Source organism: Phytophthora cinnamomi, assembly GCF_018691715.1.
Source record: "Phytophthora cinnamomi strain GKB4 chromosome Unknown Contig1, whole genome shotgun sequence".
In the NCBI taxonomy this organism is placed as follows: Eukaryota; Oomycota; class Peronosporomycetes; order Peronosporales; family Peronosporaceae; genus Phytophthora; species Phytophthora cinnamomi.
The window spans coordinates 573799-590340 of record NW_027150934.1 but is presented as its reverse complement, the minus strand read 5'-3'; the positions used below and the strand labels follow the sequence as shown (position 1 = coordinate 590340).

The 16542-nt window shown below is 52.0% G+C and overlaps 2 protein-coding genes across 3 annotated transcripts; one reads left to right on the top strand and one right to left on the bottom strand.

Moving 5' to 3' along the window:
• Positions 1-505: 505 nt before the first annotated feature.
• Positions 506-1588, bottom strand: IUM83_06287 (Der1-like family; the record flags this gene model as incomplete). The annotated part of the gene is made up of 5 exons (XM_067930480.1): positions 506-644; positions 714-888; positions 1001-1106; positions 1178-1280; positions 1359-1588. The coding sequence occupies 5 exons, from the start codon at positions 1586-1588 to the stop codon at positions 506-508; spliced, it is 753 nt and encodes a 250-aa protein (XP_067800416.1).
• Positions 1589-1879: 291 nt separating this feature from the next.
• Positions 1880-16424, top strand: IUM83_06286 (the record flags this gene model as incomplete). Of its 2 annotated transcripts, XM_067930478.1 has the most annotated exons (14): positions 1880-2207; positions 2272-2378; positions 2474-2584; positions 2651-2785; positions 2861-3292; positions 7157-7243; positions 7313-8161; positions 11519-13681; positions 13764-14253; positions 14386-14526; positions 14680-14732; positions 14946-15008; positions 15237-15326; positions 15498-16424. In XM_067930478.1, 14 exons carry the CDS (start codon positions 1880-1882, stop codon positions 16422-16424), a joined length of 5976 nt encoding a protein of 1991 aa, XP_067800414.1. The 2 variants fall into 2 exon arrangements, with proteins under 2 accessions (XP_067800414.1, XP_067800415.1); XM_067930479.1 differs by having other exon boundaries at positions 13764-16424.
• Positions 16425-16542: the final 118 nt, after the last annotated feature.

Below are 16542 nucleotides of genomic sequence, written 5' to 3'. Positions count from 1 at the left end.
GTCCTGAGAACCAACGATGCGCCCGTTATGTTAAGTAGGAAGAGGCGGTGCGACTTACCTACGCCTGGAGGTCGATTTACTACCGTCTCGCATTTTGATGTCTTCGAATTATTTTATCTCAGAGATCGATCTAAGCCCTAAATCCGAGCGACAAAATATCTGCAAACCACAATGCATGTATTAATAATAATACAGGTACGTAGTTTCCCAATGATATTGGTCGAAGTGCTCAGTTGACCCGGTTCTGAATCCTGAACGTACCCTTTCACTTTTCTGTACGCATACAAGAATCCAGTACGCTCACCCTGTTTTGGCAAAAGCTGAAGCACCCCGTAAGCATATCGTAATCTTGGTTACGTTTGGTGTCCCGTATTTGGGATGTTCCCTACGGGACCACCTTGGTCATCGAGGATAAGCACCTTGCATCGATCCATTGCATCTTATGTAGGTATGTCCTTCTACGACTACAGTCGCGGCCATAGTGTCCACCCTGGTTCTCGCCTGCTTACTCCGTGCCCAGCGCCCGCCCGGTGCCCCACGCGTAGCCGCCGCCCTGAGGAACGGCGCCGCGCCCCGCAGCCCCGCGCGCACCAATGATCGGAACTCCGCCAGCAGCAACCTGTGGGGACGGGAACAGGTTGGTACTGCGCAAACAAGCACACATTCAGCGGTGAGACCGGGAATAACCAAACAGCGAGCTCCTCGGGACGTACAACACGGCAGGCGTCGGCAGCAGGTTCCACCCCTTCGTCGCGGGCAGCACTTCCAGTAGGAAGTAGTACAGGTGGCCAGCAATGACGCCGAACACGTCCATGATCGGGTTGCCGCCGACGAGCACTGTGAAGGCGATCAACGCCCACGGCAGGTACAGGCCGTCGAAGCGGAAGCCTGCGGGAAAATGTTCACAATGAAGAGTTAGCGTCGAGACCTTAACAAAATACGCTCCGCGGACTTTATAGCCGTGGTTGCCGCTGCCAAGCACGAGTCGTGTCAAACGTACCCCAAATCGCGACGGGTGCCGTCGGGTTCCGGCGACTCCAGACGTAGACAATCATGAAGATGAGCGACGTGCCCAGGAACGGGATGCCCATGAAAAAGGCAACCACCTGCACCAAAGCGAGCAGCTACGTTAGCACCCGCCCCAGGATCCTCTCCAAACGACCCACCCTGTACGTACCCACAGCACCACGGCGCCGAAGAAGAGCATGAAGGCGTAGTCGGCCGTGGGGCCGCCTCCGCCTGGGAACGGGTCCTCCTCCAGTCGGGACGAGTAGTTGGTTCTGCATTCCGCACACAGCTAGGTCAGCTCCTTCAGAAAGTTATTCCCAACTCTCCCCCTCCAATGGGCGCGGCCGTACAGGATCATGAGCTGCATGAGGAAGGGGAAGCTGAAGCTCCCGAGGAACATGAAGCACGTGGTGAGGCGCCAGAGCTGGAAGCGCTGCCACACGAGGTCGAAGTCCAGGTACAGCGACTGCGGGTTCAGGAAGCCCAGCGTGCTCAGCAGCGTCGAGCCGAAGCACACCGACAGGTAGAAGCGCGTCACGTACGGCAGCCCGTAGTACCAGGCCTCGATGCTGCCCGCCATGGCTCGCAACGACCGCTACAATACGCTGTAGTACCGACGGAGGCTAAAAGTATCTCGTCGCCATGTGGCGCTCGCCTGTTTAACGCCCGTCCAAGGTGATATCAATTGTGACAAGTAAAACCGGTAGAAGTGTAGCCAAGTACCGGTATCCGCGCCACGCAGGCGGGGCAACGTAAAGAGTGTGTGTCGCCAGGAAGACCAGGGAGGAAGGAAGGCGCGCGAAGGCCAGAGCGCTCCGGCCCAGCCAGAGAGTCACAGAGAGACACAGGCAGAGAGACAGACAGACAGAGGATGCTGCAGCACGCGGTGGCGCTGCTGCTGCAGCGGCTGCTGGGCAAGTTCGTGACCTTCGACTCGAGCATGCTGCGGCTGAGCCTGTGGCAGGGCGACCTGTCCTTCCAGGACCTGCAGCTGCGCCTGTCGTACGGCGAGGGCGCCATCGGCCACCTGAGCGTCAAGATCCCGTGGCGCGCGCTCTGGACGCAGCCCGTGCAGATCAAGGCGCAGGGCATCCGCGTGTCGCTGCACCGCACGCCCTCGCAGCAGGCGGCGCGCGAGCAGGAGCAGGAGCACGAGCTCGAGGGCGTGGACACGAGCATCGAGGGCGGCAACGGAGACGGTAGGCGGCCTGGCTGCTTCTGTAGAGTGATGCGGTGGAGCGCTGACGCTGTTGTGGCTGGCAGACCGGACGTATCTGTCGCGGCTGGTGTCGCACATCATCGCCAACGTGCAGATCGAGCTGTCGGACGTGCAAGTGCGCTACGACTGCGACCCGAGCTCGCTGGCGCCGGTGAGGAGCGGGTTGAGGAGAGAGAGAGAGTGTGGGGGAGACTGACAAGGAGTTTGCTTTGTTTTATTTGTTTTATTTTGTTGTTGATGACGTAGCAACCGGGCAGCGGCACGCTGGAGATTGGGCACGTGAGCTTGATCAACACGAATGCGGACTGGGAGCTCGAGTTCACGCCGCAGTCGAGCTCAGCGATGGAGTCGAGGAAGGTTGGTGCGGCATGCTGGTTGAGTGTTGCTGTGACAGGCTGCTGACTGGTTGTGTGCGACAAGCAGCTGCTGAAAACGGAGGGCGTTGCAGCGTATATTGAGTATCCGGAGGAGCACAGTGCTGCCGGGTCGGAAGAGGAGCTGGCGTCGCCCAAGATGCGCCGAAAATATTTATTCCATGAGTGGCGCAGCACAGTCAAGGTACGACAACCAGCACGTGAGGCTATCTTCCCATGCTTGCTGTTGCTGACGATTACCTGCTTGGTGCTGCACTAGGCAAGTTTGTTCTATCACAGCGTCAATGCAGCGTTCCCGGATGTCGAGTTGGATGTGGATATCGGCTGTGAGCCTGGTAGCGTCACTGAGCAATGCGAAATCTGCGCCGCACACAACACCAGTAGCAATGACACGTTTGTGCTACCAGCCAACCAGCCGAGAATTCACATCGGACCTGAGCATATCGACGTTTTATACGCCATACTGATTGAGGTGAAGGCGCCGTACGACGAGTATGATCGCCTGGCGGTGTTGACACAGCAGCAAGCATCCCGACCGGAAGGGTTTTTAACGATTCTCTCGTACGCAAAGCAATGGTTGTTGACGGATTGTCTCGATGCGGTGGTAGGGGAAACCTTCACGTTAGCAGCGGATAGTGATGACGATGACGATGACGAGTTCGAAGATGCCATCACCCCACCAAGTCTTTCCGTACGCACAGAATTGCGGCATGGTGCGGGGATCTTCTTTTCTGCCAGAGAGGCTGGTGCGGCCGAAGAAGAGATGCCAAAGGGGACACAGTGGGTATGGTTACTTGGAGAAACTGTTGGGGTTGTCAAGCAATCGTGCGTGGAAGACGAGATTCAGCTCAGCATCCAAACACTGCGCATGTATGAGGTTTCGCTACGCAGCGAAAGCTACAGTATTATTGATCACCCAAGCGAAGACTCCAGCTCAAATGTGGCGGGAATTCCGATCATCCGAGTGGCGTGTGTCATTCCTGCCTACCAGAGCCGTATTGTCGGGCACCAACCGGCCCTAGACGTCCAGTTTGGTAGCATCATGATGTTCATCAAAGATGAGACCTTGGTCATGTGGATGACTCTATTTGCACCTGTGTATCTATGGTGGAATCAATGGAATTTGTCGCATCCGAGCAAATTGGTTGCATACAGCGAAGCACAGATTGCACCGATCGCGCATTTGGGGATCAAGATGGAAAAAATTTGCTTTGTGTTTGCACTCCACGATCAATTTTGCTTTGGTGCTGAGCTAAAGGATCTAACCGTCGAGACGTCAGAGCCTGATCGTGAGCACGTGAGGAGTGACTTTCGAACCAGTATACGCTTGTTCTCTGTAAATGAGAGCCTGGAATTGTTGCAATCCCAAATGAGTATGAATGACGTGAAAGGCGTTCACGAAATTATCGGTGTGAATCAGTTCTCGCTCACGGAAACTAGTCACTCAAGAACAGAATGGTCGATTGATTATTATTCCTGCAAGCACTGCACTTTAGGAAGCCAGGGGGCACTCTCGTACGAAGCCGATCCGGAAAAAGAGACGGCCATGTACAACTATGAAGCACGGCTATCGGCGATTCGGATTGACTGGAAGGTGATGGAGCTCGAAGCACTTTGCTGGGTGATTGGCAAATGGAGCTTCTTTCTCCCGGACAAACCAGTCAATGGACCAGACCGTGACCTTCATCCAGCAAAAGGAAGTCCATGCGTGAATATGGTTTGCCAACGAAGGGTTTCCATTCAAATCCCAGAGTTGTATGTTTGCATTGCTGACGACCGACCAGAGCAATCTTCCAAGTTTATGTTGTGCGTCCAGGGTGTGGACTGGTCGTCACGCGCTTGTACAACAACACTTTCTCAGACAATTAGCGTTGCGTCAATTTCGCTCCAAGAAGGTGAAAATGCTATTGTACGAATCGCGGGGAGTTCAGGTTTGCGCACGCCTGCTCTTACCGCAACATGTCAAATGAGCCGGTTTTACTCTAGCGATACCCGTACAACATCAGGAAATGATGAGCCGTCAGTGCTGCAGTTTGACCGGCAGGTCATCCGTGCTGTTATCTCTCTCGAACGCATGAGTGGAGAGTTATTTCTTCCGGATGTACAAACAATCTTGCGGTGGACGGGTGGATGCTACGATCGATACTTGCTGGGATTTGTTTTGTCAACCAGCTCAGGGTATGAGTTCGACGATTTTAGGCAGAATTTGGCGAAATTGGGATCCCAGGCTTCATCGACGTTATTGGAGGATTCATCTTGTTTTGATGACGAGATCATCATTAATGTGTCCGTGGCGCATGGTTTTCAGCTTGATATCAGGCATCGGGATGAAACTCCAGGCCTTCCTCTTGAAACTCTGGCGCCTATCGTAACTATTTTTCGCTTGGCGATGTCGAGTATGTCAGTGCAAGCTTCCGGATCTGGAGCCGCTGGGTTCGATACGGGCTTTGAACTTAAGGGAAGCGTACGAAATTTGCAATTGACCGACTTAACTTCTCCAAGTGGCCCGCTACCAGCGGATGAAGCGCTTCCGAATCGACAATGTATTGGCTCGCCGTCAGATATGCTTGACGGGGTTGCTGACGTGGGGTCTTTCGGTGTGAAAAATGTTGTCGATTTTGTGGTCAATTTCGATGGGAGCGGTAGTTCTACAGGTGCTGGAGGTGGTATTGTGGTTCGTGTGCGGTTGGATTCAGTTTGCATCGTGTATCTCCACCGAGTATTTAAGCAGTTCCACCACTATATGCTTGATCACGTTTTTAAAGTTCTAGTCAACCCGTTTGACGAGAGTCCGAACTGTGGCAAGGCAACTACGATATTTAAGAGCTTTGTCGTGAATACTACAGCTCTTCCTGTGTCTGTAGATGAGCTATTGCGCATGTATTTCAATGCTGTGGTGATTGAAGTAAATGAACGTTCCGGTGCCATGGGGATAGCTAAAGCTCAGATGGGGGACATCCGTTTTGAAGTTGTCGGAAATGATTTAGCATTTGCGCTGCCGCGTAGCTCATTCTCGAGGGATAGCATCGTTCTTCGATCGACTAATGCCCGCTTATGGAGCAGTGGAATTGATCCTTCTACTTCCGATTTCTTGCAGAATGGCACCTTTGCAGACGAAACACGATTATCACATGGCTCAGCTTTGGCAGGTGCATCGGCAACGAGAGCGCAACTTTCACGGCGGACGCAGTTACGAAATTTGAGACGTCAGATTAAAAATCAGCGCTCTCGCATCTTGAGCAACCGCAGTCAACTCTTTATTGATCTTCGGAGTGCAACGCAGCAGGCACAAAACTACCTGCACGAGGGTTTTCAAGCGCTACCAGCAGCAGAAGATGCGGTGAAAATCATTCACAACAAAATTGTTCATTTAGATCAGCAGTTAGAACAGCTGGCTCAATACCTTCTCAAAGTGGATGGAGCTCTTGATGAAGCAAAAGCCGAAGGAGAAGCGTTCAACAGTGGAGGACGTGATAGCCTACATTTCTTGGCATGCACACCGACCAATGGCTCGCGAGGACGATCAGATTCCATGGAGTTGATTCGTCACGAAGTTGCTGGCATGTCCCAACATTTAATGGCGCCACTGTTCGTGGCTGAAGATGCTGAATTTCACGATGCTCGAGTGGCGTCGGATTCGAATATGATGGTTCGGGGTAACGGAGATGCAGACATGTCGACGTCGTCGATGGGACTTTTTGAATTTGAGCTAGTTGATCTAAGTGGCACTACACGTGATTCAACGTCGCCGCTTTTCCATCATTCGCTGCTCACTGGGCGCATTGACTCAGAGCCCGAGAGCTTGTCCGAGGCAAATTTGAGCTCGTTCTTTGGAGTCAGTTTATCGCTGAACGAACTGAGCGTAGGAACTGGGCCAGAGCAGTATACGACGCTTTTGGGTATGATTTATGAAAACTTTCGGGAAGTCTCATGCGTCGTCACGGAAGACACATATCCGCTGTGTCCCAAATGTGGAGGCCTCCATTACGACAACGAGTATTGCAAGGCTATATGGTTAAAGATCCCAGTGAAGGTTGCTGATGCTGCGCTTCGCATCTCAAACAAAGATCATCCCGTTGCAGATTTGTTTTGGGAACAGCTTGAATTGGTGTTTACCTTGCGGACTGATGATTCGCTGGAATTCAGTGCTTCAGCACTCTCTTTTACGATGGTTGATATCCGGCCAACACGCTGTCAGACAGCCTCTGAAATTGTCCGGCCATTGCCTGGAGACGGCCTTCAAATCGAATACAATCAAAAGATGAACTGGACAGACACCGTTTATGATTTGAAAGTGAGAAACACCAACTTGCTCGGGGTGTACCCGGCTTTTCACGAGGTGATTGCGTTCTTTGCGGAGCCGATTCTCACGGAGGGTGAATTTCTGGATTTTGGCGTCGGGTATATGTCACCCCCTCCACCTGACTGGCAAAAGGTGGATTTTTTCGTGACTACAACGGGATGTTTGTTCTCATTACTAGAGGACTTCGAGACAACAGATGCTCGGGCACTGGTCATGCTGACTGATATTGTGGCTGCATACTCTACACATCAGAAATGTGAGGGCATGGAGGATATGAGCAAGTGCCACCTAGAGTTTGATCAGCATGGCGTTTACTTTTCGCAGCTTCCAGATCTGCAGGTTCGTTTTTATTCTATTGTTGCGGTGATTTTCATGGCGATCTGACGTTTATAATGCGTGTCTTGCTAGATCGATGCCTCGTTCCCGCTGTCCAACTCGTTTCTTCTGGTTTTTGACCATTTTGTAGAAGGTTCCACCTCGCTGTCCCGACGTAACTCATTCGTACTCGCCCCAGTGGAAACTCGGTTCTCTGTTCAGGATGCGAATTTATTTATTAATATTGCGAACAATTATTTGCGATGGATCCCGTCATCCACACGATCGACTCCGGCGAAAACGTCTGCGAGTGGAACTGGAACAAACGGAAACTCCAGCTCTGCTGTTACTCCAGCGACGGCGTACGTGGCCGATAAACTTCTTGGCGATGTTGGTGAACTACGTTTAGTGCTCGTGAACAACAGCCTCGGTATTCCGATAGCTGACTTCCACATGAGGGAGATTGTATGCGAGTACATCAAAGATGAAGACTACTCTACGACTATGGGTGCGACGCTTCTTTTTAACTACTTCAACAACAGCATTTACCGGTGGGAGCCCCTCGTGGAGCCTTTTGTCGTTCAGATGCGCATTCACCGTGCTTTGGAGGAAAACAGTCTCGTGGAAGTGTTCGCGAACCTACCAAACACGGTCAATTTCAACATGACTCCTGCCATGGCCCCTTTGCTGTCCTCCGAGGCGCTGCGACAAGCAGATTTCGTTACTTCGGGGTCTAAATCTACAGCACCATTCTGGGTTGAGAACAAAACTGGTGTGGATCTGAAGTTTAGCTTTCGCCGCGGCACGGGAACTGTTATTCAGCAAGTTGTCGCAGATAACGGGAAGGTATCTGTTGATTGCCGAGAGCAGGGAGACATGCTGAGTTTCGACAGCGCGTCAGCTGATCGCTTCCTGCGAGAAACCGATCGCCAAGCCCTCACGGTAAATCACACGCTTTCTGTTTGGCTGAACGACAGCAAATGGGTGAGTGCAAACCCGGTGGTAGTGGATATGGTTGGGCATGTGGCTGTACCTCTTCGGGAATCTATGGGAGTGTCAACGGCCAACACAGATACAGACGACTTTGATAACGCTGGTGAGGAAGATATTAACCCGCCGACACTGGTAGCAGAAATCAGTATCCAAGCTGACGGAAGCAAATTGATTAGCCTGCATTCTCAGGTGGTGCTGCAAAATCGAACGTCTGTTCCACTGATGGTGTGGGCGTTTTCCCCTCGTGACGGGGGGTGCATTCAAGAGTGGATTATCGATCGCGAACAGGTCTGTCATATTCCTCTTCAACTTGTACATCCGCAAAGTAAAATCAGTATCAGACCTTCTCCATATGTGCAATACGCACCTCTGACAACGAGCTTGGAAGAGCTAGGTGATGAAGTACGAGCTGCAAAATCGGTTAATACGAAACGGTTCGTGCGAGCTGGCAACTGTATATGCAATTTCGAGACTTTTGCTACGATGGACGAACTGCAAAGTGCCGCAAAGTCATTGGAAATGGTCTCGTCTTCGTCAATGTCGTCGGCAATACCACTATCCGGTTATGTCGTTCGCGATTTGCCAACTTGGAAATGTACGTATGAGGTAGAAGCATATTTTTTGATGCGTGCAACATTCTCAAGTACGGATGAGCCGCCGCCGGCTAAGGAAGCGACAACTGATTTGACTCAAATCGAGGAAGAAGAGGGAGAAAAAGTGGAAGACGACTTCCTTCATGTGTTTGGCGAGCCAGCTCAGCGACAGCGTATGAACCCGCTACGTGACGTCAATTATGAGTTGGATGAAGCTAGAGCTGCTAGTCAGCGGCGAGGGTTGTATGAAGCGACCAACTCGAGCCTTTACTACCTATCAGTGTCTCCGTTTCTCACGCTTCACAACCGCTTGGCGACGGCAATGGCTTATCGTCTGCTCAATGGATCGCTTCAACTGATTGCGGAAGGCATTTTAGCCGTGGGAAATGTGCTACCATTATTTCAAGTAGACACATCAGAGCTGTTGTATGTTTCCTTCCGACTGGAGAACTACAGCTGGAGTGCCCCCAAACTGATCATTAACCCGAAAATGTCAGCATACACGGTGCCCTACAAAGAGACGATCGAACCGGTTCAATTACTAGGTCGCGCATTCGACCGTGACATTACTGGCGAACAAAGCAGTGTGCCCAACCTGCAGCTTCAAGTAAAGCTGTCAGGACGAGACGTCGTTGTATTCTGTTCGATTTGGATCGTCAATCATTCGGACCTGGACCTGGAGTATTGCAACTCAACGAGCTCATCATCAAAGAGGCTGGAAAGTGTACTTAAGTACGTGCACCGACACCCATCCTCAGCCGAAGAGCAGAGTGAGATATTTTCTTCTCGATCAATTTCATTTCACGACGAGAGTGGTAGAGAGGCTCAGCTGACTCGCCTTCAAAAGATCAAGCCTTCTGCTAATCCAGTTGCTCTAATCGTCGTGATTCGGGAGGCAAAAGAGCTATACAACGCGCAGTACTTTGGTGCTCAGAGTCCATACGTTCGAGCTTCACTGTACGTGCTCAAGAACCCAAAAGACAGATATTTGGAGAAGCCTGAGATGGTTGCTATTTGCTCTGCTACAACTAAACCGAGCCCATCTGGAGGTCTGACTCCTAAGTGGGATGGCCGGCTTCAAAACACTTTGTTGCTTCGTTTTCCGCCTGAAGTGAGGACATTGGATTTGGCTCGCGTTATTATCGAGGTGCGCAACATTCGCTATGGACTGGATACTTGCCTCGGAGTCACGGCTGTGAAAGTGGATAGCATCTTAAAAGATCGCAAGCGGGCTGCAGCATTCAATTGGTATAAGCTGCTAAAGCGAAAATCTTCTCGAGAACGGAAAGCATCCAAGAACAACCTTGCAAGTACACATCGAGGAGACATTAGTATGTCTTTCTCAGTCGGTACATCTCAAGAACTGCCGTCGGATATGGATGCAGCAGAGATTGTTGAAGAAGTTGTCGAGGAACAGAACTCACCTTCTGATCATGACGATGAGGTACAACCTTCATTTTTGGCAAGACAGGAGAGCGAGGAGTTTGAACTCGACGACATTGAACCTTCTACAGTACTGGGAGGACAACATACACCTGGACCACTTCCATCTGCTAGTGCTGCAAGATCACTGCATCGGCTTCAGACACCATCAAATAGTGAATTGGGACTGATAGGTGCCCCTGCCTCCATGCGCGCGCGCCAAGCGTATGCACTCTCCGGTGAGGTCGAGTCCACGCGTGGACAAGAATTGCTGTCGTATGACCCAACATCAACGAGAGCAATGGGTGCTACACTAATGAACGGGTCCCCGACAAAGCCAGCGCATAAGGGGAAGCCACACGGTGTGCAAGTGTACCTGCCCCATAACCGCTTTGCCTGTGTCGTGGTCGAAGTCTTCTCAGATTCTCTCATGTCTGAGATTTTTGACTTGGTCTGCATGAAGTGCGGTTTTGTGGGCGTATTGGACATCGAAGATTTCGATTTCTTTGAATTAGCATTGCCTCGCTTCGTGTCCCTGCGAAGTGCTGGACGTCCTGAGGGTGAACGGTGGTACGGTCAACCTATCCCGATGAACTCAACTGTGGAAAACAAAGGTCGTCGTCATGGGCTCCATTTATGTCATAGAATAACGATGACAACGATTCGTTTGTACGACGAAGCGAGCACAGCAAGTACTCATCACGTTACACCGCGATCGTTGGTGACGAGTTCCAAACGCTCTAACCCAGCTCAAATTCGTCCGATGCCTTGGGGTGATGTGCTACCGTACAGTTCGGGTGGAAAACATTGGGATGTACTACGGATCAAGTCACGATCTTCGCCCTGGTCGGATGTCATTCGTCTCAATCGTAATGCGATGGGGAACTCTGGAGTAGCGCAAGTTATCAGCCTCACAAATGAAGTTTATGATCAGGATCAAGAAAGTGATCTTCGGAAAGGAAGCCAAGAAATTGGTTTGTGGTGTTGTTATGGTAGCGGACGCTTCTCGGAAACAATCATGGCAACGGTTGTTCCTCGATACATTTTAATCAACAAGACGGAAGAAACGATAAAGTATCGGCAGTTTGATGCACCCCAAACGTTCCGACTGGCTGCCAATGAACTGGTGCCGTTTCATTGGCCAAGCGCCTCAAGAGAAAAACTTCTGGAAGTGACTTTACTTCACAAGTACAGCTGGAGCGGGAGTTTTCGGATGAACTCGCTCGGAACTACGTATTTGAAACTACGAGACCGAACTGATGCCTCTCGCATCTACATTTTGCAATGTCAGATCGAGCTAGTGGGTGGATCTGTCGCGTTGATTTTCCGAGAAGAGTCGAAGCGCTTCCCCCCGTACAGAATCGACAACATGACATCGTTTCGGATACGCTTCAAACAGACAAACTGGGGCGAGGATAAAGACTTCGACGAGCTGCTTCCGCGCTCTTCTTGTCCATACTCGTGGGATTATCTAAATGGTTCTGAGGGCAAATCATCGTCTTCATCGAACCAGGACCCTGCCTTCCCTGGTAGCTCGAGCTCTTCGTCTCGATCACTCCAAGTTCGGTTTATGCGGGTGACATCGTCGACGTCAAAGAGTGGCGAAGATTCGGATAAGGATGCTGTAGAGATCCGCGAGTACAATCTGGATGAAATGGCGACTCACAAGCGGATTCAGCTTCACCGCTCGCTGCCATCGGAACTTTTCCTGAAACCGGAGCAGAAGGGATACTTGCTGAAAAAGGATAGCATGCTCAAGTGGAATCGGAAGTACTTCCGCTTGTACGAGCATATGCTATACTACTTTGCAAACGAAGCCGATCAGGAGCTTCTTGGTGTTGTCGACTTACGCACAGGCTCTGATGTGCCAGGTGTTGGCGGTGTCGCGATTTTCGAAAAGACTGCAGAAGCTCCCTCTAAAAGTGGGTTCATCTCCTTGAACGGTCTCGTTTCGTCGATTTCGGGAAGCCTGTTCGGTAGTGGTTCAAGACAAAAAGATGGCGATGGCGATGGCGATGACGATGACGAGGATGGTGATGACAGGTCGAGAGAACTGGTGCGTCTCGCAGTATCTTTAACTACATCAAGTCTGTTGTGTGAGGAATCCGAAAAGTTCGTAACCGCGCACATTGAGAATGAGACGGCTGTACCAAGTGATATTTCTCGAAAGGGCTTCTACGTCAATGGGCAAGACCTCGTGGATTTCTTGGTGACAGAAATGAGTACGCAGACAAAAGCACAAGCGTTTACAACTGCACAAGAAATGATGGAGCTTGGAGTACTGAAGCCGGTGCAGCTATCGACCGAAGGCGGTGGACGCAAGCAAGCGCCGCTAAGAAGCTTTCAGTGCTCCAAGATTGTGTGGTACAGTGTTGACTCGATTAATCTTGCGGATGACTCCGACGTGGACTCTGAGGACAGTTCTAGCATAACTACGCCTCGGGATAGTATTTCAGCTTCGACCCCAGGTAAAGCGAAACCTGTCGTGGTGGGATCAAACCAGTTCTCGATTATCACGCCGACAAAGTGCTACGACCTAAAGGCTAAGAATCCCAAAATTGCAAGAATCTGGGTGAGGCGACTACGACTTGCTACACAAGCCATTCAAGCCGAGGGCGTTGAGGAACTCCCAGAGGAGACACCGATGGCCGGGGCTCTTCTGGCTCCCAAGACGGCGCGCTCCCAACGAGATCTGCTTCCTCAGGTTCAAAATGCCAAGACATATGTGCATGTCCGTATTCGCGCAGATGGACCTACCAAAGTGCTGGAGTTGTTTGAAGGTGGCGAAGAAGACTTCGATGAGAAGGAAAACAAGTACGAGCTGTCAAGTACAGCGTCAGCCTCATCGGATTCACCTACAGCCAGTGAAACATCTACTAATGCCTTCGACTCACTAACTTCTGGCATGGCACTGCATCTGCGTGTGGATGGAATTGGCATTTCATGTGTAAACGAGCTACCGATGGAGCTTGTGTACATCTACATGGGTGGAATTAGTCTCCACTATTCGCGTTTAAACTCTAACATGCGCATGAACATCACGCTGGATGACCTGCAGATCGACAATCAGAGCGAGGAAGCAACTTTCACGAAGCTATTGTGTCCTCGGATGGAAGCCGGTGTGGTTGCTGCGGCAACCCCTACAAGGAAGAGAACAATCGGCGACATCGACGAAGATCTTGCCGAGATGGTTAGCCAAGGAAGAGGAACCGCTGGAGGCAGCGGTGACGATGAACTGCAGGAAACCACCGGGTTAATCGCAAACCAGAACATCTTCAGCTGCGCAGATTGTAAATACCGCCAGGCGAATGTTGCTACGATGCACTTCTGCTGCACGTGGTCCAACGAGCAAGGCAATACTGATTATTTCAAGCACTGCTCGTTCTGGCTGTATCCAGTCATCACGCAGCTTGACGAAGAACTGTTAGTGTCGGCTCGAGTATTCATGGCAGCGGTACGCGCTTGAGTGCTGATATTGGGCGGAATATGTAGTTTCTGATAGTGTGTGCTTGTGCCTTTTGTGTTGCCGTGTACAGATGTCCCAGTCGTGGGGAGAGAACCGCTCTCAAAATCGTGGAGGTGAGATTCGAATGAAAAGCATTCCGATTGAGACGATGACGGAGTCACTGGGCGAATATAGGGAAAACACTCTCAGTGATGAACTGAACCCGCTAAAGAGTCTGGAATCGTACACTGAGACCTCATCCTCCGAAACGCGGAAGGTGTACTTCGCCTTGCTCCACATTCATCCGATGGACTTCGATATTACGTTCCGCAGCGACGTGTTCCAGACGAGTACGACGATTAGTCTCCACGAAGCCGCAAGCTTTAAGAAGACGAAAATGGCTGGTGGTCATGCTGATGAATTAAAACGTTCAAGCTCAGCACCGTCTTCGTTCGGAGAATCAAGTAGCGACGAGTCATCATCTGCGATGACCTGGGCCATCCCTAGTCTGACGATGCACGTGCCTGATCTTGATAATGCACCCGTGCGCTTGAACGCTCTGATGATCGAGCACGCTTTCGGCACGAGTGGGGACTTGACGCGCCGAGTGTCGAAGTATTACACTCGTCAGTTATGGAAGCAACTCCACAAGATTCTAGGATCGTTTGATTTCCTTGGTAACCCTGTGGGTTTCTTGGACCACATTGGCACAGGAGTACGTGATTTCGTGTATGAGCCTCTGGAGGGATTGAAGATTGGTGGTAAGGGCTTCAGCAAGGGTCTGGCCAAGGGCACAGCAAGTCTGATGTCAAACACGGTGGACGGCACTTTCGACGCGGCAAGCAAGATCTCAGGCACGTTTGGACAAGGATTCGCAAATTTGAGTCTGGACGATCACTACCAGCAGCACCGTGCTCGGGCTCGCCGTCGCCACGTCCGCGGATTGCGAGAGGGGCTGGTTCAAGGCTCGCGAGAGCTGAGTCTGGGGGTGTATGAAGGCGTAGCAGGCCTTGTACTGAACCCCATGCGAGGCGCGCAAGAAAGCGGAGCTGTGGGTTTTGTGCGAGGCACAATCACGGGTATCATTGGTCTACCTGTCAAGCCTGTTGCAGGCATCTTTGACTTTGCATCACGCGCCACGCAAGGCGTGCGAAACAGGTCACTACAAAATGGACAGAACATGCGGCGTGTTCGTCGCCCGCGTGTGTTTGGACGTTACAACGAGCTCAAGTGCTACAAGGAAGCCGATACGATTGCTTATGAACTGCTGAAGAGGGTTGGTGGCGACCGGCTATCCGGTGAGAAAATCATCTTTTACAACGAAATCATGCAGTCGGTGAGTGCTGCAGACCTTACGCGCGAAGCTCGGGATCGTCGTCGGAGTGGTAGCATCGGGAATGGTAAACCTAAGAGCAGTAACGATTCTACTCGTGAACGTACGAACTCACTGCGGCGAGCGCTACAGGAGAGTGACGAGCGTCGCCGCGCTGCGGGCGAACCACCAAATGCAAGCTCAGGTGAAAGTAGTGGCCGCAAGCTGCGGTATGAGGTGGTGTTTTATCAGAAGAAGCTGGGGATGGATCTGGAGACGGACTTCTACTGTGAGAACGTGACCATCAAGGCGATGGATGAGACCTCGCGCTCGAAGGTGAAGGTTCGAGGGCAGCTAGTTCCTGGGCAACAAGTGCTGCAGGAGGGTGACTGCCTAATTGGTGTTGGTGGCGTGGATGTACGTGGTATCGGCTTCCATGAGACGTTAGCGCTTCTGCGAGGCACGACACGTCCGATCACTATTCAATTCGAGAGTGCGGAGGAGCTGCTGCAGGAGTCAGCGACGCCGAAACCCGACAGTACTGATGGTGGAGGGATTGACATTGGGGCAACGAGTCGGGCGCGACTGCGACGCTTGTCTTTAGCTGGTCCAGACGACTCAACGGACGAGTCGATCAAGAAGGTAAAGGTTCAGCTGTCACACTGGCTGATCGTGACGGAGCAGCGCGTGCTGTATATCAATGTCGGGTCGTTTGCCAAACCCGTGGTCGAGTGGATGACGCCATTGCGCTACATCTACCGTGTCGAGTGGCAGAAGGCCGCAGCGAGGCTATGCCTGCACCTTAGCGTCGGTGTCGACAGCTTGCCGATGGGGCCGCGCATGAGGCCGTCTCTCAAGGCGATCGACGGCCACGAGCGGGACATGAACGTGTTTTTGGACGTCATGTGGCACAGCTTCGGCTCGGCGACTGCGGAGGAGCAGGAGCTCTGGCCCTCGGACACGAGTCTCAACGGCTACCTGCTCAAGAAGGGCGGGTTCTCGACGGTACGTCGGTGGTTCGTGCTGAGCCGCAACTGCCTCTACTACTTCTCGAGCCGCAAGCAGCTGCGCGGCATCATTCCTCTGGGCCACGTGCGACTTGAGACGGACGCGGGCGACTCGCGCTGCCTGCGCATCACAAATGCCACGCGCTCGCAGCCGCTGGTGACGTTGCAGCTGGACAGCGGTCAGGTCGTGGAGCGCGTGCAGAGCGAGGTGGTGCTGGTGGCGGCATCCACGCAGGAGCTGGAGATGTGGCAGAGTTCGCTCGCGCACGCCGCTGGCAAGGGCATGCGGCACTCGCGCGGCACGCGCTTTTTCGTGCCCACGGCCGCCTCTCGCCTCGAGATCGGCACGCAGGAGACGCCCGACTTCGTGGTCAAGCCACTGGCCGACGCGCTCAAGAAGACGGTGGAGGTGTTCAACACCAAGTTGCCCTGAAGCTGACGTTACAGCGCGACTGGCGAGACCGACGTGACACATGGCTACATTTTATAATAAATAGAGTTTTGACCTATCGTATCATTTTAATTTATCAATGAAAATGGTCAGAATTTGA